The 24,882-nt window shown below is 38.6% G+C and overlaps 1 protein-coding gene across 2 annotated transcripts in view; it reads right to left on the bottom strand.

The window, feature by feature from the left end:
* Positions 1-24,882, bottom strand: part of pcsk5 (proprotein convertase subtilisin/kexin type 5) — a 352,794-nt gene that overhangs the window by 311,029 nt on the left and 16,883 nt on the right. For both annotated transcript variants that reach the window (XM_062972004.1, XM_008103279.3), the window contains exon 2: positions 3,121-3,225. In XM_062972004.1, coding sequence (XP_062828074.1) covers positions 3,121-3,225 — 105 coding nt within the window. The remainder of the gene's footprint in view (positions 1-3,120; positions 3,226-24,882) is intronic.

The raw sequence follows: 24,882 nt of genomic DNA, 5'->3' as shown, positions 1-24,882 counted from the left end.
CAAACATAACATTTATTAAAGGGCATAACCTCAGTTTTTCAATGAATAATTAGATTCATTTCTATCAGCAATTTGGTATTGGTAGTAAAATTGGGCCAGACAAAGGCAATGAAACAATATTGTTGCAATATATCTGGCACCTCAGTCTTTATTATTTGTAATGCATGTACATATCTACCTCAAAAACTACTACAATACCATTGCCTTACTGGCATACAAATTTCCTATGTAGGGAAATTGTGCTGACACAGCAGGTCTTTGATTCAAAAAGTAAATCAAAATGTTCTTGAAACTGACATTTTTAAAAAGAATCTAACCATCATAAAATAGCTGTTGCTATAAGTAGCATTCTGATGACTAAAGATTACTCTCATTATAAATAGAACAATTTATTTTACTACATCAAATGGCACATGACTCTTGATAAGCGGAAAGCAATATCCTGATGCATGCAAGAAACCAAAACAAAGTAACTAAGAAAGTAAACAAACATGGATAGCAGAAAAATTCCTAGGAAGAATTAAAATCTCAAAGTTAACAATTGATCAATCACAAATATATAATAATAACAACATATGATTGAGCCAAAATAGGAAGGATGCAACTTGAATCACCACCTAAAACGCTTTTTTAGTTATTTTGATTTTAATTGTGAGGGAAGTTTAAAGTTCCTATGATATAAATATACATACTTCTCTAGCTTATGAATCCCAGGGAATGAGTACATGGGCTATATAGCCCAAATTGGGTTAAAAGTTGGTCCTGGACATCACACAACATTTGAGGATCTCCAGTCCCTAATGTAGGGTAAAACTAGTTAACCTGATTTTACTCCATGTTAGCAGATGTTGGGGAATTCTCTAGAACTTAGGTTAACTGCAGATAAGCCTTGCACTTTGGGATTGGAGTGATGACTAGTTAGGCCAGTTCGAATTCAAAGCAGTCCAGCTGTTGACATAAACCAGTGCCACCATCCCTTTTTCCTTGTGCTCCATGATGCAGTCAAAAGGTGATGACACTTACCTGGACTATTGATTGTTGATTTAGCATGAACCACATAATTCCAGAGAACTTCTGCAATCATCAGGCACATTTCCTGATTTCAACAGAGGTGCCCACATATTATCTCCTCCCTCTTTCCTCAGGTCACATGGACACCTTTGCTGCATTCAACAAAGGTGCCTGGGGATGGTCATGAGCTGTCCCGAGACCAAGGCAACAAACACCAGCAAAAGTAAAGATTCCAGCAGGGTGGAGCCAGGTTCAGCCCAGCTGGACAGTTGGGACTCCACTCCCACCACTGCCATGGTTTAGAAGCAGAATATGAAAACATCTCCTTCCAGGGCTGATCCAATGCTCCAGATCAGCCCCAGATTTAGGTGCATTCTGTAGTCACAATTCTACAATAAAGGTTATCCAATCCTTTATTCTAGTCATTTTTAGAGGATGAGGATGGTGTGGAAATTGTATGGGAAGAATTACTTTTATTCTAAATCGGCTCTGATAATACCTTCTGCACTGTGCTTCATGCCCTCCTCAATAACTGGTCAGAGTGAAGGAAATCACATATAGAATGAGGCCAGTACAATACAGTTTCAGGATGCAATGCCTCTCCTGGTTTTGTTGATATGGCAACTCTGGTGGATAATATTTCATTAGTATATCATACTATTTGCTACAGTCTAAGAAGGCTAATATCTGCATTCCCTAGGCTCGTATCTGCATTCCCTTACACAAATCCATGATACAACCCGTATCTGTTTTCTTTGTATCTGTGTATAGTTCTGGTCACTGAAGTCCAAAAGAGGTATTCTCAATGTGGAAAACATATGAAAAGGGTAGCCAAAATGGCAGGCACAAATGCCCTACAACAAAACTTATGATACTCAAAGCTGTTTAGCCTTCAAAAAAAATTAAGCACCAAAACATCATGTTATACAATAAATTTGACAGAAAAAGTAGTTCAATACGCAGTAATGTTATGTTGTAATTACTGTATTTACGAATTTAGCACCAAAATATCACGATATATTGTAAACATTGACTACAAAAATGGCTTGGATAATCCAGAGGCTTGGATAAGCAAGGCTTGGATAAGTGAGACTCTACTGTACATACATAATCTTGGAAATGGGACCCAGGCCTTATCACAACATTCATTTATGTTTTATATACACCTTGTACACATAGGCGAAAGGTGATTTATACAATATTTTAATAATTCTGTGCATAATCAAAAGAGTTTGTGTATGTTGTATACAAGTTTGTGTATGCTGACCATCAGAGAGCAGACATGTTATCTCAGTCACCCATGCCGACAATTTCAGATATTCTGGATTTTGGAATTCCAGATAAAGGATGCACTACCTGTACAGCGTCACCTTTTTTAGCAGAGTGAAGTTTCAGAACAGGGGAAAATGTAAAAACTAAAGTTTTTCTGCCTACTTGTAGAAGACATTACATTTGTTGTAATGCCAATAAAGAAACCTCTTGTCAGAATGAAAAGATAGAGCGAAAAAAGGAAGTACGAAGACAGGCAACTAGATCTCTACTTGTGCCTAACAGATAGTATTGCTAAAAACATTAACATTTGTAGGAGTTGCACCCATGTTGATTATTCTGAACTAAGAACTGATTTGAAGACTGTCACATTTCAATCAACTCAGGCTGCAAAGAGATACACCTGTTCCATTTCACCACAGGCTATAACTCCGCAAGCACAGTTGCTATGAAAATGCATTTACTTGCAATCGTGCAGCAGTACTGACTACTGTCACAAGATACATTTCTTCTTTCTAAGAAGCGGGTCACTGCTTACAAAAAAGTTGTTCTGTTAATTTGGGCCTGTTTAAATTAGTCAGGGATGACACACTGATCACCAGATACATGTGCTATTCCCATAAACAATTCTAGACATGATAGCCTTGGGACAGCTTCCTTGTTAATAATACAATATTGTCTTCTTCCCAGCCTAATGTGAAGCAGAAGTCTGATGAACAAATGATACGTCAGCTTTTGTAATCTTAGATGCCATCCAGGTAAACATCTCCTGGCATAAAGTTTCACATTAAAAATGCAGCCGCTTGCATCTTATATGATTGACTTGCTGTATTATCTTACCTTTGGTTCCATTGAAATGAAGCTGTGAGTACCTCTACTTGAGAGAACTGACCTTTTAATCGTTCTACTATGGTAGAAGTGGTAGTAATCCTTCAATGCTCCAATCTGTAGAGAAGGAAAAGGTATGGGGAGGGGGCATGAGAGAGAGAGAGAGAAAGTTAATTTATGAAAAACAGTTTGTCTGTTTTTCATTTTTTATAAGGTCTATAAATTATGCAATTTCCTGCCTTGCTGAAACGTTACTTGAACCTGGTGCTCATCTTTCAAAAGGACGACACATGATATGAAATGGATGGACTGTCCTTGAGGCAGGAGCTGCATAACCAAGGCTTATAATTGAGCTCCTTATTCTGTCTGTATCTACCTTTTTAATGTTTAATTTATATGCAGCATTTTAAGTAATTTTGTATCAAATCTATATCCAAACAGTCTTCACAAGGCAAATATAAAAATCATCAAATAGCAATACGGTTATTAAAAAAAACATTCAATCTAGTAAGCTTAAGGAAATTTGCTGTAAATGCATTATATTCCGTTACTTAAACTATTACTTCACACATCAAATCCAACAAAGTATCACAAAGAATATTTTTATTGGAATTTCAGATAAGGGATTGGTGATGTTGAAGAATCAATTACTTGAAATGATCAATCTTTTCATTAAAAAGATAGGAAGTAGACGGAATTTGTCAATGAGAGATTAAATATTGCTTGATAATTCCTGCAGTCACATCTCTAAAATCTTCTTACTTCAAAACACAGAAGAATACGAAGAACAACTGAACTAGCAAGAGGGATTATGACAGAACAATTCTTAGGTTTCATTATATCTCAGCCTATAGTAGCTTGTTCATTGTAGATCTATTTTCTTACATTGTACCTGCTGTAACATAGGCTTGCATGGTTAATATCTATTCCTACTATATTCCAATACACTTTATCAAAAGAATTCTTAAATCTTCTGAAGACAAACCAGGAAAAATTCCAAAGCAACCAGGTGTTTTTATGAGTGTGCATGAAGTCAAAACCATGATGACAGCTGACTACCAGAGTATTGCAATTCCTTTCTTCTTTACGGCTCTATTTGCTGTTCAGAAAAATAAAAATACATATTCTAGGGGATTTTCCTGCTCTCTGGAGCAAAGGGTTTTGGAGTTGCATAGGGAGTTGCAATGGAGTAAAGTTAACATTCTCGTTGTCTCCTGAAGCTATATATTACTTCTCATTTATATGTAAGACAATCAAGATATTAATACAGGGCCTTCCAGACAGGCCCTATATCCCAGGATCTGATCCCAGGTTTTCTGCTTTAAACTGGATTATATGAGTCCACACTGCCAGATAATCTGACATAAACAGAAAAATCTGGGATCAGATCCTAGGATATAGGGCCTGTCTGGAAGGACCCATAGATGGCATAAAATATACAGTTTATAGCAGGGGTCCCCAAACTAAGGCCCGGGGGCCGGATGCGGCCCTCCAAGGTCATTTACCTGGCCCCTGCCCTCAGTTTTATAATATAATATTTTTATATCAGTTTTAATAATATAATATATTGTATATACATATAATATTGATAAAAATATTATCATGTTATACAATATAATACTAATAATACCATATAATAATATTAATTATATGTTATATATTACATATAATATTACAGTATAGTGGTGTAGTTCAATATGATGATATATAATGCTAATATTGTGCTATGCTAATAATATAATATATTGTACATACAGCTGCTCCAAGTCCCCTTTGGGGTGAGAAAGGCAGGATATAAATGTAGTAAATAAATGTAGTAAATGAATAAATAAATAATTTTTGACTTAGGCTCGCCCAAAGTCTGATATGACTTGAAGGCACACAACAATAACAATTCTAATTAACTTGACTATCTCATTGGCTAGAAGCAGGCCCACACTTCCCATTGAAATCCTGATAGGCTTATGTTGATTAAAATTGTTTTCATTTTTAAATATTGTATTGTTCTTTCATTGTTGTTGTTCTTATTGGTTTTTTTATTACAAATAAGACATTTGCAGTGTGCATAGGAATTTGTTGGGGTTTTTTTTCCAAATGATAATTCGGCCCCTCAACATTCTGAAGGATTGTGGACCGGCCCTCTGCTTAAAAAGTTTGATGACCCCTGGTTTATAGTGTCTATCTACTCCAAGAAAAGTCCTCTCTTAAGGCATTTTCATAGAATATCCTCTTATGACCTTATCAGACACAGTCTTCTCTGAGTCTTCTCCCAGTTTCTCTATGCTGCTGAAACAGAGTCCCATGGAGTCCATCACATGATGCAAAGCAACTTCCAGCAGGACTACATGGAGCTCTGTTTCAGCAGCGTACAGAAATGGAGCCCAGAGTATCTTTGGAGGAGTTGGGTGTTACTCGACTCCTAGTGGCACACCAGGGAAAAGATGGATGTGAAGGGACATGGGATGGCAGAAGACAGACCTTGATGGGAGGGAACAGAGTAAGACAGTCCCCTCTGCTGACCCAAACTTTCCCCCTGCCAGTCTGATGAGGTCCTTAGAGAACCACTAGTAAAACATGCTTTCCATTGTGTGTGTGTGTCTTTAAGTCACTTACTGATTTGTGGTGACTCCATGAATTTCACAAAGTTTTTTTAGCCAAGGGATACCCAGAGATGGGTTTGCCAGTTCCTTTGCCCTTCCTAAAGCACCTGGTATTCGTTGACTGTCTCCCATTTAAGTACTAACCAGCTGACTTTTACAATAATTGAGAATTTATATTTATGTACTTAGCACTGACAGAAACCGTCTGTAGTAATATCTTGTCAGGTTTTGTCCTCTATGTGAAGCAAATCAACTGTGATACAAGAACATTGGAGCAAAGTAGGGAATGTGTGCTTGCTCCAAGTCTATTTTTCACATACTGTAGTTATTAAGCCAAAATATTCAGTGCAATATAATGTGCTCCTAAGTGCCTTTCTTTAATTAGTCAAGATCAAAGAGGTTCTATACTTTAATGAGAAACATATTACCTCACCCTCGCAATTAGAGTCACTATAAATCTGTAAGGTAACCACATCAGAAATCAATTTATTAAAGTTTCCAAATTCATTATGTTCTGCAAATAAGAAACTATACTCTCTCACACACAAGTATACATTTTTGTTATGTGCCTTCAAGTCACTTCTAATTTAGGGTGATCTGAAGATAAACCTATCATGATGTTTTCTTAGAAAGAGTTCTTCAGAATGGGTTTGCCATGGCCTTCCTCTTCCTCTGAGGCCTCTTCCACACAGCTGAATAAAATCCCATATTTTTTGCTTTGAACTGGAATAGATGGTAGTGCGGACTCAGACAACCCAGTTCAAAGCAGATATTATGGGATTTTCTGCCTTTATATTCTGGGTTATATTGTTGTGTGGAAGGGCCATGAAGCTGAGAGTATGTTTGCCCATGACTGTGTGTGCATGCAGTTTCTTTATACACACATATGTGTAAAATAGTTGGAAAGAGAACACCAATATTTTTAAACTGAACCAAGATCCTAAAGGAATGCTTTAGAAAATTTAAAACCAAAATAGTTTTTATAAAATGATTGAAAACATGTATTTATTCTTTAAAAGCATGAAAAATTTCAAGTTCCTCCTTCCCCACTGTCTACTGCATGGAAGTATCCAGGGATAGTCATAGAATTCTCACTGTCTAGTCATGGAATTCAGAAGATGGTGCTGGAGGTAAATGCGATTTATTTATTTATCATGTCAGAAGCAAATTGAGGATACAATTATAATGTATTTTTAAAAAACACAAAGTTAAAAACTTGACATTATACTAAATATCCCTTGACAAGAAGCTGGCCACTTGGAGTTCCTCAGGTGTCGCCGTGAGAAGGTCCTCCATTATGCATGTGGCAGGTCTCAGACTGCATTGTAGTAGTAGTCTTCTCCACACTTGCATGTTGCGGACTTCACTTTGAAGCCCCATTTCTTAAGATTGGCTCTGCATCTCATGATGCCAAAGTGCAATCTGTTCAGTGCCTTCCAAGTCTCCCAGTCTTCTGTGTGCCCAGGAGGAAGTTTCTTATCCAGTATCAGCCATGGATTGAGGTTCTGGGTTTTAACCTACCACTTTTGGATTCTCACTTGGGTGTTCCTCCAAATATCTCTGTAGATCTTAGAAAGCTGTTTCTTGATTTAAGGCATTGGCATGCTGGCTGATATCCAAATGGATGGGCCGGAGATGTCACTACCTTGGTCCTTTCATTATTGAGCCACGTCCACTGTTTTAATGAGGTGAGATGTATTTCACAATGGGCATGAGTATTCAACAGTAGAGTAGCAAAGTGCAAGGACAGATGTCCTCACTGTGTCTGGTTGTGATCCCAGGTTGAGGTAAATGTGAAAATGCCTTCTAAATTAAGGCCATACATGTCAAGTTGTCAAGACTATAGATCCTCAAGTTTTCTCTGTTCTCAAGTACAGTTGGGTCACAGGGTTTGATAGAAATGCACATGTTGGAAAAGCTGTGTCCCCTCAAAATTCAAATGTGTTGCAGCTGGATGTTCATACTTATGTTTCCTGAATCTTGAGCAAAGATCTCAGGTAGCATTTCTATCATAAGACATGTTGCACCTGGGCGGGACCCTGGCTTTATTTCACACACATAACATTGCTGGAACTGCACACTGTATTTGGTTTAATGTGACAATTTTTGCCTGTGCTTCTGCTTTTAAAGTTATTGTTTTGTGCAGACAGGCACAAGTGATACCCTAGTTATTCAGTGATGTTATTCAGTTGTATTTTTTCTTTCTATCACTAACAACTTCTTTAGAAGAAGTAGGTGATTGAAAGCAATAATTAGTTTTAGCAAAGTATGGTAAATGAGCAATCAAGGAGCAGCTTTCTTTGACTGACAAATAGTAATTGGGAGGTGATAAATGGAAATCAAACATAAAAGGCCCAATCCTCACTTTTTGCTGCTTTTTTAGAGGAAACATTTTCTAGTTTATATGGCACTGGATGTTGTTTTCAACAGTAAAGAATGAATATTTCCTTTGAAACAGGTAATGCCATTACTGCTGGATTTGGAGTCAAAATTGTGCTTTTCACTAACAGTTCACCATAAACTTGTTAATGGAATTATTAGCTAAAGGTCCTCAGAGCTACGGGATTCACATTTCACCAATGATAGTATAATGAACATTAAATGTTATGAAGTACCTTTTTACTGTAAGTGCTATCTGACAGTGGAGCAGAATGCCTGGAGTGTGGAGGACATTCTTTTTTTAAAACAGAGGTTGGATGGGCATCTTTCATGAGTTGTATGTTCCTGCAGGCGGGGAATTGAACTAGATAACCCTTGGGTTCTTTTCCAACTCACTGATTCTCTTCCCCCTTCCACACAGCTATATAAAATCCACACTAAACTGAATTATATGGCAGTGTGAACTCAAATAACCCAGTTCAAAGCAGATATTGTGGCTTATCTGCCTTGATATTCTGGGTTATATAGCTGTGTCAAAGGGCCCTCAGACTCTTCTCCCTGCCACCTTAGCATCCCAGCTCTACTTGCTTCCTTTGTCATTCTCACTGTTTATTTTCCTATTCCTCCGACACTTCATTAATTTACAAATCGTAACACTGCTGCTCAGCTTAAGCAAATTATTTAGAGAAGATCAGAGCAATAACATAAAAGAACATTAAAGGAAACATCCAAAGCAAAGGAAGTCTTGGCTGAAGCAGTTCAAAGAACAGTCAGCTGCTCCTAAAGCATTGTCCCCCTTTTGGACCTGCAAACTGTGTTTTTATACCTTTTTTCTAGACAATTAATACAGTCCTGAATGACCCTATACTTTGCATAAAAGGAAAGGGGCAGACAAAAGGGAGGCCGGTGTACTTTTGTAATGGTGACCGCTGTGGCTTTCCAATCCAGATGTCTAACCAAAGCAGTCCAATTGCAGTTCTCTTGGTGAGAATCACTGAGGAGACATTGAACTGATATCCTTTCACTGTCCTTATGCAAGTTTTCTCACCTAGGATTGGCTACACTGACAAAGCCATGGAGTTGTTTGTGTGGTAACAATCTTCTTGCTGTAGCCCACCTCAATCATTCCTAAAATTCTTTCCTTAAGTGACAAAGTGTATTCCCCAACTCACTGGGAACACCAATTTGCAGACTGCAGTTACAGGTAAAAATGAGATCAGATGCTGTGTTCCAAGCTCCATGGCTATTTCTCTTGCCAAGAAGCCCGAGTGCTACTTTGGAGCAGGAATGTCAGCCAACCAGAGGCAGTAGCCAGTGCTTGGAAACAAAGAGAGACTTCAAACACCATGCTGACAATTACATGGATTTGATTGTTGTTCTTACCCACCCTCTATCATTTGGGCCTGTGTTGTTGAGATTAATATATAATTAGGGCTAACACATTGCTAATACTGATTGTCACAATTCTGCATAGGGAGCTAGAAAGCACTTGAGGTACCTGGGGCTTGTGCACCCAATGTATCTGTTGAAGGATCCCTCAACCAGGTATGGGAGTACATAGCTCTGTTTCACTCCTAAGTGACAGGAAAACTTTGCATCCAAATGGGTTCTCGTGTCTTCCAGCAGTAACAGCAAGAGGCTGGATGAATGGATTTCCATTGGTAAGCAGACACATCAACTAATAAAAGGGGTGTCATTGGTTGATAGGAAGACGGACAGATTCCATGTAGTGGACCAAGCCTATTCAGTTGTAACCACTAAACCTGTGACTTTTTCTATTCTAACAAAGCATGACTGGTGCTCATTCACCACTAGATCTGCAAATATGATCCTTTGTGTTTTCATATTTGTTTACTCTTCCTGTTGTTTATTCCTTTAGTAAATGTTAAAGTCAGTACTTCACATTCACTGGAGTTAAGATCACAGAACCTCCATAAACATGGGGAAAAGGTGAATAAAAACTACTAATTGTTTTACCTAAGGAAAGACCTCTAGGAATTGGTAGGTCTTTCATGCAACTCTATGCTCAACTTCCTCCAGAAGTTGATCATAAAGTTGCACTGGAGAATCTAGATTCTTTAGAGAGACTATATTAATCCAATCCGCAAATAATCAAATCCACAAAAGTTAAATCCACAAATATGGAAGGCCAACTGTAGTTACTGGTTACTTCTCATATTTCTAATTGTCCCAGATTTAATAGATCCAGTATTAAATATGGGCCCATGTATCTCAATTACACAATCAGTGTGATTTGGCATCTATTTTCTTTGTGTATGACTATGGTAAACTCTCTCTCATGCATACAAACACTGTATTGTTATATGCAAAAGTACTACATTCACGGAACATTTCACGTTTGAGTTAAATTTCACTTCTGTCAAGAATAAAACAACAGAATGGCAAAGTTAGTTGTGCCTGCAACTGCCTTTCTAGAAAACTGAGACATGCGATGAAATTGTTGAATAATTTTAAAGATACCAACATGGCTCCCTCCAAACTCCCTCCCCCCTTCCCTTCCTCTCTCATTTTGCAGTTTTCATCCACTCACACAGGATGGTTATGTTTGAAAACGCCTTCCGATTCTGCTATTAAGAAAAGCGCTTACCAAAAAGCTAATTTCTACATTATAGTCAATACTGTATGCAAATCCTATTTTAAATGAATCTCTGCCTTTCATCCTTAGCAAAACAGGTATCCTTAAAACAACCCAAAGTAAAGCAGGCCCAGTTCTAAGCACAAAAATTGCTGTAAAATAAACATGAGTAATGTACCTAATCTGTGCAGACCCTTACTTTGTATTGCTTAATTCTGAATATCACTGGCAAAATATAAAATTATATTCCATTTATTTGACATATTTTATCAATGTGATATATTACCTTAATAATTAGCGTGCAGGGGGAGGAGCAGAGCAGAATAAATTCCCTTCTATAATTACATGTTCACAATATTTCACCGCGGTTTTTAAATTTCTCCTCTGTAACATAGATGAAGAAAATATAATCACTTCAATCAACTGTGAAATCAATACTAATCTCTCCTCTTAATGAGCATGTGGCAGACTCTAGGATTTCTCCATATCCTACAGTGAAGCTATGTGTATGAAACCCGATCAGTTTGAATCAAAGGAATTGGTCTGAAACAAGGACATACTGCTAAGTAAGCCTCCAAGTATGCATTTCATTTGGCTTCATAGATTTCTTTTGCTCTATTCCATTAGCACTTTGAAGATGCTGAATCTACAAATATAGTTAAGCATCAAGTGCAGTGTCACTGATAAAAGACACCTCTTCAAAGGGCAGATTAATATTTGCCAAAGAGCAATCTGGCATAACTGTCATGTCTAGAATTCATATGTTTCAATAATAATTCCAGTTTTCCCTCATGGTATAGTCCCAGATGACTAAAACAAATCTGTTAATACTAGGACTCATCCAGGTTTTTAACTTTCTCTTTTTGGTGTACTGTGGATGCGATATTATGTATACTTTATATGATTTACGTATCTTTTGTACAAATTTACTACAAAATTATTAGGATTTTTTTTAATATTGTGTACATTTCTTTTACTGGTTATCATTAGAATGTGCTTTATCTGTATTGTGAGGTACAGATACCTCACTATATCTGTGCAGGGCCGCACAGCGAGTTAAACCACCAGCTACAGAAGATCTTGCCAACCATAGGCGGGATGAACTCCTGCCATCAGCTTAGCTTCTGCCTACCTAGCAGTTCGAAAACAGCAATGTGAGTAGATAAATTGTTACCGCTTTGGCAGGGAGGTAAAAGGCATCCCTGAAAAACATACTGGCAGTTCGACCAGGAAGGTGTCCATGGATGACAAGTCTCCTCAGCATGAAAAAATTCAACAACTGTCCGAGTCAAGCACAGCCTCCACGTGCCAGATATAAAAAAGAGGGAAGCCTTGCCTCTTTATGTACTGTCTGTCTTTGTCAATTGTATAACAGCATTGAATGTTTGCCATATATGTACCTGTAATATGCTCTGAGTCCCCTCTGGAAGATAGAGTGGAATATAAATAAAGCATATTATAAGTATATTATTAATAATAGTGGAGGGAGAATATTATTCTTGCACCTTCCTTCACCCTGTCTCCCCCTAAGTTATGCCTTGACTCTTGAAATATGTGTGCTTGTTCCCCTTCATTTTCCCATTCTACAAAGGCTTGCCTCTTGGTAAGCACATGGATAATGGAAGCACCGAATGGATTCAAATTACAGGAAAAAAAATTCCACCTAAGCATTAGGAAAAACTTCCTGACTGTAAAAGCAGTTTGGAAATGAAACATGCTTCTTCAGTGAAATCCCCTTCTCAAGAGCTATTTTTTTTTTAGCTGAGGTTGGATGGTTATCTGCCTAGAGTACTTTGATTGTTTCTGAATGGCAGGGAGTTGGACTGGATGACCCTTTTCCAACTATGATTTTATGATTCCATATACCGGTACATGATTTTCACTGCTTACTGTTCCATACATGTCATGTCTTTCTAAAGGAATGACTAACCAAATTCTCTGATAATTTTTTTTGCATCTCCCAGAGATCAAGCTTTTTTATTTTCTATGTAACTATCTAATAGGGGTTTAAGTTCTGAATTTACATGGAGAGTAATATGGTTACTGGACAGCATATTACACTGGGCTTGAAGATTGGTGAAATCTGAGCTAGCCATAAATGTGGAATGCCTGTGGAAATGGGAAAATAGAGGATCAGGGTAGGTGAATACACAACTTGCAGGCTTGATAAAATTATTTGAAAGGACGGAAGACACAATGCAACTTTTCATTGCAAGTTCCACTTGTAACTGCAAGTTGATTAGTAAAGATTCTAGTAGTTTCAATGTCACAGGGAAATCTACTGGAAAAGAATGTGCCAAAGGTTTAAAAAGATTGAGTGTTTATCAAACACTACATTTAAATGCAGTTTTAAAAGAACTAAAAACACAACCCCATAATTAATTCGATGCAGACCGTACTTTGCCTCAGTAGGACCTCTCCAGAGTAAATTTTTGAGAGTTACAATGAAAGTCCAGATTTCCAGACATGTATCTGGTACAGATGTGAATGTTAACCTCTCTGGAATGTATGCCTAGGAATGAAAATAATACAGAATGAATGTGAGATTTAGCAATGTAGCTTATCCATCCAAAATAACTTGTCATGGTACAGAATCAGCTCAGAAGGAATTGTGTTGAAATCCTCTTATTACAAAATAAGTGTTTTCCCCAGAAAATGCTGGGAATTTAAAGACATCACTATAGCATAATTTTATGGCCAAATATTGAGTCAGTCCAATTTATTTGTTGGAGAATATTTAATGGAAGACTATATTGCTGTAACAGGATAAGCTATAATCATAGTAGATCAAACTGATACTTAGCGTATCCAAAGAATTTCAGATGCCTTCTCTTAATAATCCTTACAAAAATCCTGTAAGGATATATCTATCAGACATTATTTCATCTAGCTTCTTAAGATTCATTGACTTAGCTTTCTCCTTGAATTGTTTCCATCCAGGAGAATGGCATGCTAGGTCCTGCTTACCTACTCCCCAGGCTGAATCTACACTGTCATATAATCCAGTTTCTGAATCAGGATTATCTGCTTTTAACTGGATTATGAGTGTCTACACTGCCATATCATCCAGTTCAAAAATATACTCTTGATTCAGAAACTTGATTATATGACAGTGTAGATGGGGCCCCAGCCAGCTCTAACTGAATCCTATTCCAGGAGTACTTACTTAGGAGACGTTTTGCCCTTTCTACAGGCAAGCACCCTTCAGATTGGCCAGGAAACATGGATATGGTATGCATCCTAGGATACAGATTGGACACTGGAGAGGCAAGATGGAATTTCTTAGCATGCCACCCTGGCTGACTAGCCAGCTGGCAATGGACCTCTCAGCAAATCTGTTGGCCAATTGGGAGTTTCGTTCCTTTTTCTCTATGGCTCCACCCTCTTTGTATAATCCCTTAAATGCTAAATCTGTAAGCAGGGAAAGTCTGTTTTTTTAATGTGTGCATAGCTAAGCATATAACAAACTATCGGTGATATGATTTGACTAAATACTTATTTACATGCAGAATATGTGCTTCCCCATATTTCATAGGAAATGGAAGCTGTGGACTGTAATATATGATAGCAGTCCTGTATTTCTAAATATAGAAGCATCCCAATCAAATAAAAAGGGGCTCCAATTTTAAATGTAAAAGTATGAAGTGAACGGATCTCTTAAAAACAGGATAATGCTAAGCAACTGTCTATCTCTCAGAGCGTTTATATGAGTGAATCACACTTCAAGTTTTGGAGTTTAGTTGCACAGAGAAATGTGTTTGAAGGTTGTCAGCTCCACACCTAATGTCCTTTTAAGCTCTAAAATCCCATTCCTTACTTTCAGTATGATTGGCTGTCATATCTAGTTTGGGCTATAACGACACTCATTTTCACAGAATGAAAGTGACTTGATGACTGAAAGAAGAATTGAGCCAAAACCTACCCACAGCATCTTCAGAGAACTCTGGAAGTTGGCAACAAAAACAACGATTGTACATTTGTAGAAAATGGCAAAGCAGACACCAGGGGCTAAGGCAAAAAAAAAAAAAAGCTCAGTATGGTATAAAGCTCTGAAAGAATCAAATCCACGACTAAGATGTGTGCCTTAGGAGTATGCCAGATAGGAAACATACTGCAAATCAAGGACATATGGATGGAAAAATAGAGTCACAAAATATACTGTTATCTAGTCAGTTTGTATATGGCTGAAGCTATAAATTGGAGATGTTAATTTCCTACATCCCTCTATTGCTATGATATTATGATCTACAATTTTTTCTAGAATAGTATACATAAGTATGGGATATAGGTGTTTATTCTTAGCACAAAAAAGCTCTCTGAAATAGGAACTCTTATTTTTGTTCTTGTTTTTCATCTCCAGACTACAGAGTAATAACTAATTGCTTCTTCATCTTTAACAACAAAATACTTTATCTATTATATCTATTCTGTTTTAGTGTGAATCAGAAATAACTGAAATAAATGCTGTTAATCCTGACACATCAGGGACACTGTAAGTTCCTGGAATCACATTTTATTGCAAATTCCAGACCGAATTAGATCTATAATGTAGATGTTCTACTACATTGTGATCTGCAGCATTTGCCACCCAAGCAAATTTCAGTCACTTGCTTCATAAAAATCTTGAGGCAACCAAACTGTCCCCTTGAATTTAGGATGACAGAACACACTTGACATGGAACTTCATAACATTCAACAACATACTAGAATACTCATTCGGTTCTACAATGCCTTTTTAAATCCTAGTGAATGAGAATTAAATAGATACAAGCAAAGGAACCTGGTTCTGTAGGAAAGCAATAATTTGAGATATTGAGGAGTCTGGAGTCAGGTGTTTTTCTGCTTATTTTAAGTTCAAACATAAAATATGCATTTGCATGTATGTCAAAAGAGTTTCTAGTTTTCATGATAATGGATGCAGGAGTCTACAACAGACATGCGGCTTCCACGGAACATTTAATAGTACCATCAATAAAAAAATTTAATGTGCAGTTTGCCTTTCAAATCTGAATCCAGTGATGACTGGTCAAAATAACAGCAATGTTTTCATTTTATTGACTCCAGAACTGAAGTTGATTAAATAATTCTTCATCACCACCAACCTCAATACACTTTACTGAGAAATAATAAAACTTAAGGCACACGGATATTATTAGGAATGAGTTTCATTCTCTTGGTGATGTGGTGAAGTGTTAAATATCCATCACAGCAGCGCCTTCATTCATTCAATCAGTGTCAACTGCTACCGCAGTAAAACTGTAACAACCTTTTCAGATTTTGAACTGAATCGACGTCTGTTCATGTGTCCATCTATAAAACAGGTTTAACTAAGCGTGGAAACCGGCAAAACCTATACATATTCAGATATATTAGGAACAATAAACACAAAATCTTAAAGCACTCCAAGAAGAACCATGTATAAATTCTGTACCACTGTAGGAATAAAATATTCAACCTTGTTTCTACATCTTTCCGATGTGCAGAAATGATTATACTTAAACTGAATTGACAGAGCAAGAACTATTCTTGAGTAAATATTATTTAGAAAATATAGTTACTATAAAAACAAGGCATATTAAAGTATATTATAAATGGTACCAATATTCTCATGCGCTGAAATCCCCAATATCCCCTTGTGCTGAAATCCTAAAACATTTTACTTGAGTGCCAACTCTGTTGGGAACAATGAAGAATACTTTTGAGTAAACATATACAGGTTTCCAGTAAAGATTTGGCAAATATTGGTAATAGATCATTTGTTCCATTGCTAGAATAAGATTAGGTAAAGGTAAAGGTTTCCCCTGACGTTAAGTCCAGTCGTGACCGACTCTGGGGGTTGGTGCTCATCTCCATTTCTAAGCCGAAGAGCCAGCGTTGTCCATAGACACCTCCAAGGTCATGTGGCTGGCATGACTGCATGGAGCGCCGTTACCTTCCTGCCGGAGCGGTACCTATTGACCTACTCACATTTGCATGTTTTCGAACTGCTAGGTTGGCAGGAGCTGGGGCAAACAGCGGGCGCTCATTCTGCTCACGGGATTTGAACCTGGCACCTTTCGGTCCACAAGTTCAGAAGCTCAGCGCTTTAACACACTGTGCCACCAGGGGCCCCTTAGAATAAGATTAACAGTGGCAAAATCAAAGACACCCTATGGATGGAAATATGAATAATGTCAGGAACATTCACTAGCAGTGTCCTGTTTGTGCCTTCTCTGACTTATGGCAAACCTAAGACAAATCTTTTCTCTGAGTCTGAAGACTGTATAAAATCCCACAGTTATACACAAAATGGGTTTCTAAATTGAATTATTCTTGATATTTGCTTAAAACTTCTAATAAATCCTAGTCCGTGTAACAGATTCTTCACTATAACAGGGTAAAGGTAAAGGTTTCCCCTGACGTTAAGTCCAGTCGTGACCGACTCTGGGGGTCGGTGCTCATCTCCATTTCTAAGCCGAAGAGCCGGCATTGTCCATAGACATCTCCAAGGTCATGGAGTGGCTAATGCTCCAGGACGAACCAGAACTACCCAGGGGTGAGTCCCCATTGTCACCTCACACCTTTTGAGCTCCTGGAGCCCAAAGGTGTGAGATGGCACCCACCCCTCCCCACCCCAAAAATCCTCATTAAAACTACCTTAAAGCTTTTTTTAAACTTACTGGGCTGCCATTACGATGGTCCTATAGTCCTCTTCATGTGTAGAAATGACACACTGGGGTGGGGGTGGGGGAGTAGTTACAGAGATGGCATGTAGCCACCTCATTGGGAAAGTCCAGTTTTTTTCAGGGGGCGACTTAAATGTGCACTGAAGCAAGTTTTTTTAAACCTGCTTCAGTGCATGTTCAAATACAGTGTGGATTCTTCTGATTCCTGAGGACTCAAGTTTCGTATTAAAAGAAATGTCTTTTTCTATAGATTTTTTAAAAAGAGCTTTACGTTCCTCTCATGGGTACATATGCAAAGTTGGGGTAAGATATCTGGGCTTTAAAAAAAAGGCCAGCAGGAGCATGAGTGCACACTCCACTTAGGGAGAAACAAGGGTGACATTTTTGCTACAATGAGTTTTATTAAAGTGTGGTGAGAAAGACAAGTCTGTGTCCCAAACTGGAGAAGAAGGGTATCAGAAAGAAAGACATATTTCTTTCCCTTCCAAGCTTCATGGAACATGAACTAAGGGAACTGGAGTAGTGTCTCAGTTCGTGCATCAAATGACATGGGTGTGGGAGGAAATGAGCAACTGAATAGAAGTATTGGTGCTTTCAATGGGTACATGGGTGCCCAGCTCATTAACCTTTCATAGGTTCATTGAAGCGACTGAAAATGTGCCCAGTGTTTTAACCCCACATCCTATAACTATCTTTGCAGAGGAGAGTACATACACACACTTCAAAGCAAACATAGTGTTCATTGTGATAAATGTACTAACCCCCCCCCTCCCCGCAAGCAATAATGAAAGAGTGTTCGCTCCATGCTTAAAATAGTTAACAGAAACAGGCAAATTAGAAAGACTACCAATCCCTAGAAAAATGCACATCCTTAGATGCATTTAAATACTGTTTCTTTTCTTTAAAGCCCCTGTCTTCCAGATAATCTGACTTTAGAGGAAACATATGTGCTGAATCCTTATTATCAACTCCCTTGGCTGATGTATCCAAGATCACAGGGGGCATTAAGGCTATGGTCCTTGACTAAGCTGTTCTTCCATGTGCAACATATCAGGAGACTCTTGGTATAAAGACACAAATATATTTCTGGCAAGAAGCTGTATTTACAGGAAATGGAGAAAGCCACAAGACTTAAGATGATACATCAGTACACTGTAATTTTCATGGCTGTATTCAAATTCCCTTCTCTTTTCAAAAAGCTGTAGTATGCCATAGCTGCCACAATATTTCTATGAACCTTAAAAATGTACAAATCAAATGACAAGCCTTTTTTAAAACTCCCTCAAAAGGTCATACTTTTAAGAATCATGTTCTTCGACAGCATTAGAAGAGTTTTGCCATGATGAAAAGTGGATCTCAACTTGCAGGTGGAGTACAGCCAGTGCTTCTAGCTGCAAACTGGCTGTCAAAAGCTAGTAAATGATGCATGAAAAATCTTGACATCACACCTTTTAGGAATGCTACCTAGTAACAAGCCCAAACAGGTAAAGCCATAAAACTCCTGATACAGAGGTTTTTCCGTCCCAGAAGAGCTGGAACCAGAACTTCATTTTTCTGCCCAAACACTTCTTGTCTAAACAAAGATATAAGGCTTGCAGAAATGACACCTCACATTTTGCTGCCTGGAGTAAAAGTTCAAAAGTATCCTACACCAAATTTATGCAAAGCACATTAGCCTTTTCTCATGTGAGACTAGCTCCAAGACTGATTATTGACTCTTACTTAAATGCAGCTAATGAACAACATCATCAACAGTACCTGAGCATAGAGTGTGTTTTAAGGAATACAGAGTAGGCCACATCATACACACAACTCTGTACTCCAACATTTCATTGCTGCTCCTTGTCTCCCTATCCGCTCAGAAAAAGAAGGAAGCAGAAAAAGAACAGGAAATAACTCCATGGTCTCAGAGACATAAATGTCACTGCAACACATAGATATGGTCTTAACCAATGTGGTCCAAACCAACCTCTGACTGGTCAATAGAAAAACAGAGCAGTATACCCTTCAAATTTGCAAACATACTCTAAACTGGGTTTCTGTGAGTTTTCTAGGCTGCATGGCCATATTCCAGCAGTATTCTCTCCTGATGTTTCACCCACATCTATGGCAAGCATCCTCAGAGGTTATGAGGTCTGTTGGAAACTAGTCAAGTGAGGTTTGTATATCTGTGGAATGACCTGGGTGGGAGAGCTCTTGTCTGTTTGAGGCAAGTGTGAATATTGTAATTGGCCACCTTGATTAACACTGAATGGCCTTGCAGCTTCAAAGCCTGGCTGCTTCACAATCTCTGAGGATGCCCGGCATAGATGTGGGTGAAATATCAGGAGAGAATGCTTCTAGAACATAGCCATACAGCACGGAAAACTCACAACAACCCAGTGATCCCAGCCATGAAAGCCTTTAACAAAACACACTCTAAACTACTCCCATCGCCTCCCCAGACAATCTGGAACGGCAATAACAAAATTTGGCATGAATTCAGTCCCAAAGCTCAATACCCAGACACAGCTGGGTTTTCGTGTTTTGTTAAAAACCAAAGGGAAAAAAAGCAAAGCATGTCCAAAATCATATGAAATCTGAGATGACTGCTGGCAAAATTAAGGACAAGCTTTTAGAATCAGCACATGATATTCCATGCTCAATTCTGCAATATAGATAGGGTAAAGTGGATACAATATGCCCCATGAAGATTGTTAAGAAACAGATCATTTAAACACCTATTATTTTACTATTTTAAATATTCTATGAATCCATGCTGATACGCCAGCTGCACCCCTTCCTAGATTTGGAGGACCTGAAGATGGTAGTGCATGTGCTGGTAACCTCAAGGTTGGACTTCAGCAATGCACTTTACATTGGGCTACCTTTGTCCCAAGTTTGGAAACTCCAGTTGGTTCAAAGTATGGCAGTCAGATTAGTATTACATCTATCCTCAAGTCACACCAATAGCTGACAATTAGTTTCCGGGCAAAGTATAAGGCAGAGGTTCTCAAAATGTGCTCCGTGGAGCTCTTGGGGTTTCGCAGGTTATAGTGAGGGGCTCCATGGCACTATGCTGCTTCCCACTTCCTCCTCTTCCCTCTTCCTAAGAAATGCAGGGAAATGGAAGTTTTGAGCTGCCAGAAAGAGCAGCAGCAGCAGCGTCCTCCCAGGGCACAGACACATTCACCCCCACCTTCCTCACCACACAGGCTCTATTCCTTGCCATCCAGACCCTTTCCCCCCACCTAAATGCCCATCCATTGGGTCTGATTGTGTTTTTCCTGCATGGCAGAAGGGGGTTGGACTGGAAGGTCCCTGGGGTTTCTGCTGCTGCTGCTGTTGTTGTTATTCAAAGGCTGGGTGGCCATCTGTTGGGGGTGCTTTGGTTGTGTTTTTTCTGCATGGCAGAAGGGGGTTGGACTGGATGGCCCTTGGGGTTTTCCAGTGAAATACTGTTAAGTTTATGTTGGTTAAAATTGTTCTTCATTTTAAAAATTGTATCTTGCTTTCTTGATTTTTTCCTTTTTTCCATATGTATGTATGTGTGTCTCTCTCTCTCTCTCTCTCTCTCTCTATATATATATATATATATATATACACACACACACATACACACACACACACAAAGATATACATATACACACACATATATACATATGCACATATTACCTATAATACAATATATAATATAATACAGTGTTTCCCCGAAAACAAGACAGTGTCTTATATTAATTTTTGCTCCGAAAGATGCACTAGGCCTTATTTTCAGGGGATGTCTTATTTTTCAACGGAGAAGAATTCACATTTATTGTTGAACAAAAAAAATTATTTCCATGTACAACAATCTATGATACATACATTTACCAATCCTGCATGCTCTGGTGTTCTGTTTGGTGGGCATGCTTCCAAACAAAAACTTTGCTAGGTCTTACTTTCGGGGAGGCCTTATATTTAGCAATTCAGCAAAACCTCTAATAGGTCTTATTTTCAGGGGCTGTCTTATTTTCGGGGAAGCAGGGTATATAAACATTTCTTGGGGCTCCACAAGAATTTTTTGCTTCAAAAGGGGCCCCACAGCTGAAAAAGTTTGAGAACCCCTGGTATAAGGTGTTGGTATTGACATTTAAAGCTCTACATGGTTTGGGTCCAGGTTACACACAGGATCGCCTTCTCCCATACAATCCGTCCCGAACACTGAGGTTCTCTGTGAGGCGTCTGCTCCAGACTGCCAGAACCCGATTGGCAACCACCACCCAGAGGACCTCACCCACAATATACTTGATTATAACTACAGATTCCAAACTCACTAGAGCTTGATTCTGTTTTCAGTGCTCCCTGTATTTTGGTCTAGCCAAAGTTTGCCCATTTTAAACATTATACCAAAGTAATATTTGTGCAAACAGGAAGGAACAGAATCAACGTATGCAAGTTGTGGAACAAGATAAGTTGCCTATAGTCTCTAATCTAGATCTTATTATTTATCTATATTCAAAGATAATATCCATCCAAATCTGAAACATCAACTTTTTTTCTTTCTTATATATTAAAGCTAAAAATCATATTTATTTCACACCTCTTGAAAAATGACTACATTTTGATTAAACAATACTCCTACATTTCATGGTCCTATGAATAAGAGCATATGATTTGCACACTAAAAGGTAGCCAATTCAATCCTCAGCATATCCAGGAAAGGGCTGAGGAAAAAAAAACCATTTGTAACCTTTCAGAGCTGCCAGCTGTCAGATAATGCAAAGCAGAAGTTGATCCACAAGTGAAATGCAACCCACAAGGACTTTTCTGTGTCTCCAAAGGTTTTCCTGGATTCTAAATTGTACTACTCAAATGTTATTTTTGGGGGTATTTTTAATTTCAAAACTATCGTGGAAAGGAAACCACTATGCCCTTACCTCTCTCCCACCTCACTCACTGCAAACCACAAAAAAATACAAAATCAGCCTTATGAAAAACCAGAAGTCACAGACACAAAGAACTTCCAGTTGTAATTTTCAAGTGGTGTAGTCCACCAAAAGTACACAGGATGAGGTTGGTTCTGACACTGCCATTGTCCAGGCTTAGTAAAGACAATACCAACCTAGATGGACTTGATATATGTGTTCATTGTTTCTAACTTATGGCAAACTTAAAGTGAACTTATAACTGGAATAGCTTTAAAATAGTTATGCAGAGGCAATGCCAGCCTAGTAGAATGCATGGCTGATCGGGAATTCAAACCCTGGTCTTCAGACTCATCATCCACTACTTAAAATGGTAGATCACACTCACTCTAAGCCTACTAAAGTTAGGAATTTTTTACTATATATTTCTGATTTGCTGCTACTGGAAGATTATGACGAAAACTCTGACTCGTTCAATTGACTGTTTATACATAAACTATATATGCAGAGAGTACCACTGCCAAAGTTTTGTTAAACTCACCACTAAGTTAAGCAATAGTCAGATAAACACCTTTATAATATTCTCAATCCAACTCTTGTTTGGGAGAGAATTATGGCATCATTGACTTTCGTAGCTCATTTAGGAGCATGATGAGTAAGAGATGTTAAGTGCTAGGTAATATCACTGATATAAAAATTAAACAGCAAGGAGACCAAACTATGTTTAACTCTTTTTGTTGCTGGCATGGCATCTGTGAGCTGCCCATCAGCAGTAGACTGTATCTTCAGCCTAGTCTTTTTACACACTCATGTAACATTCTGAATAGACTACTGCAACACGCTCTATGTAGGGTTGCCTTTGAAGACTGTTTGGAAGCTTCAATCTGGTGGCAGCCAGATTGCTGACTGGAGCGATGTACAGGGAGCATATCACCCCCCTGTTACATCAGCTCGACTGGTTGCCGATTTGCTATCGGGCACAATTCAAAGTGCTGGCTTTAGCCTATAAAGCTCTAAATGGTTCTGGCCCAGATTACTTGTCTGAATGTATCTCCCTCTATGATCTGCCTGATAGGTTAAGATCATCAGGGGAGACCCTGCTCTCAATCCCACCACCTTCACAAGCACAACTGGTGGGGATGAGAGACAGGGCCTTTTCAGTGGTGGCCCCTCGTCTGTGGAATTCCTTCCCCAATGAGATCAGGATGGCTCCCTCCCTCCTGTTCTTAAAAAAAAGCTTAGAACATGATTGTGGGACCAGGCATTTGAGAAGCAGACACAGTGATAATAGTAAAGAAGATTTTTATGAAAGATAATGGACAGACCCTGGATTATGACTTGAACAGTGCAACTTTTAAATGGATGTTTTTAGTTAATGTTTTACTTTGTTTTTAATTGTAAATGTCTATAACTGTTGTGTTTTTGGTATCTAATGATTGCCGGTTGTGAGGCCGCCTGAGTCCCCCCTTGGAGGTGAGAAGGATGGGATACAAATGTCTTAAATAAATAAATAATATCAACATTTCATCAGGAAAAGAAGTCTTTGTATCCATAGTTGTAAGGGATAACTTTATTCCCAGAGTCTTTGAATTAAATGCTGCCTTCAAGTCAATAAATGCTCCATATGACGCACTGTCATTTGTTTGCTTATTATCAGTTAGATGGTTGAAGCAAAGCAATGATCTATAGTCAACAAGTGCGAAGAAGCCAGAATGGATGTCCAAAGAACTTCTAACTGGGCTAAGACTCAAAAGAGAAATGCACAAGAAGTGGAAAAGGGGAGAAATCACCAAAGAAGAATTCAAACGTACAGCCAACTCCTGTATGGAAAAGGTTCGCAAGGCTAAAGCACAAAATGAGCTCAGGCTTGCCAGGGACATTAAAAACAACAAAAAAGGCTTTTTTGCTTACGTTGATAGAAAAAGGAAGAACAAGGAGGCAATAGGGCTTCTGTGAGGAGAAGATGGGGTGATGGTGACAGGGGACAGGGAAAAGGTAGAACTACTTAATGCCTTCTTTACCTCGGTCTTCTCACAAAAAGAAAGCCATCTTCAACCTCAGCAACATGGAATGGATGAAGGATTAGGGGAAATCCAACCCCAAATAGGGAAACAAGTTGTCCAGGAACACTGGCCTCTCTAAACGAATTCAAGTCCCCCAGGGCCAGATGAGCTACATCCAAGAGTATTGAAGGAACTAGCTGAGGTTATTTCAGAACCACTGGCAATTATCTTGGAGAGTTCTTGGAAAACAGGATAAGTCCCAGCAGATTGGAGGAGGGCAAATGTGGTCCCTATCTTCAAGAAGGGAAAAAAGAATGACCCAAACAATTACCGTCCGGTCAGCCTCACATCGATACCAGGCAAGATTCTGGAAAAAATCATTAAGGAAGTGGTCTGCAAACACTTAGAAACAGATGCAGTCACGAGTGGAGTGCCGCAGGGTTCTGTCCTGGGCCCGGTTCTGTTCAACATCTTTATTAATGACTTAGACGAAGAGTTAGAAGGCACGATCATTAAGTTTGCAGATGACACCAAACTAGGAGGGATAACCAACACTCCAGAAGACAGGAGCAGAATTCAAAACGATCTTAACAGACTAGAAAGATGGGCCGAAACTAACAAAATGAAGTTCAACAGGGACAAATGCAA

This window comes from Anolis carolinensis, chromosome 2, assembly GCF_035594765.1.
Source record: "Anolis carolinensis isolate JA03-04 chromosome 2, rAnoCar3.1.pri, whole genome shotgun sequence".
Lineage (NCBI taxonomy): Eukaryota > Metazoa > Chordata > Lepidosauria > Squamata > Dactyloidae > Anolis > Anolis carolinensis.
Note: the sequence above shows the minus strand (reverse complement) of the source record. Positions and strands in the feature narration are given on the sequence as shown.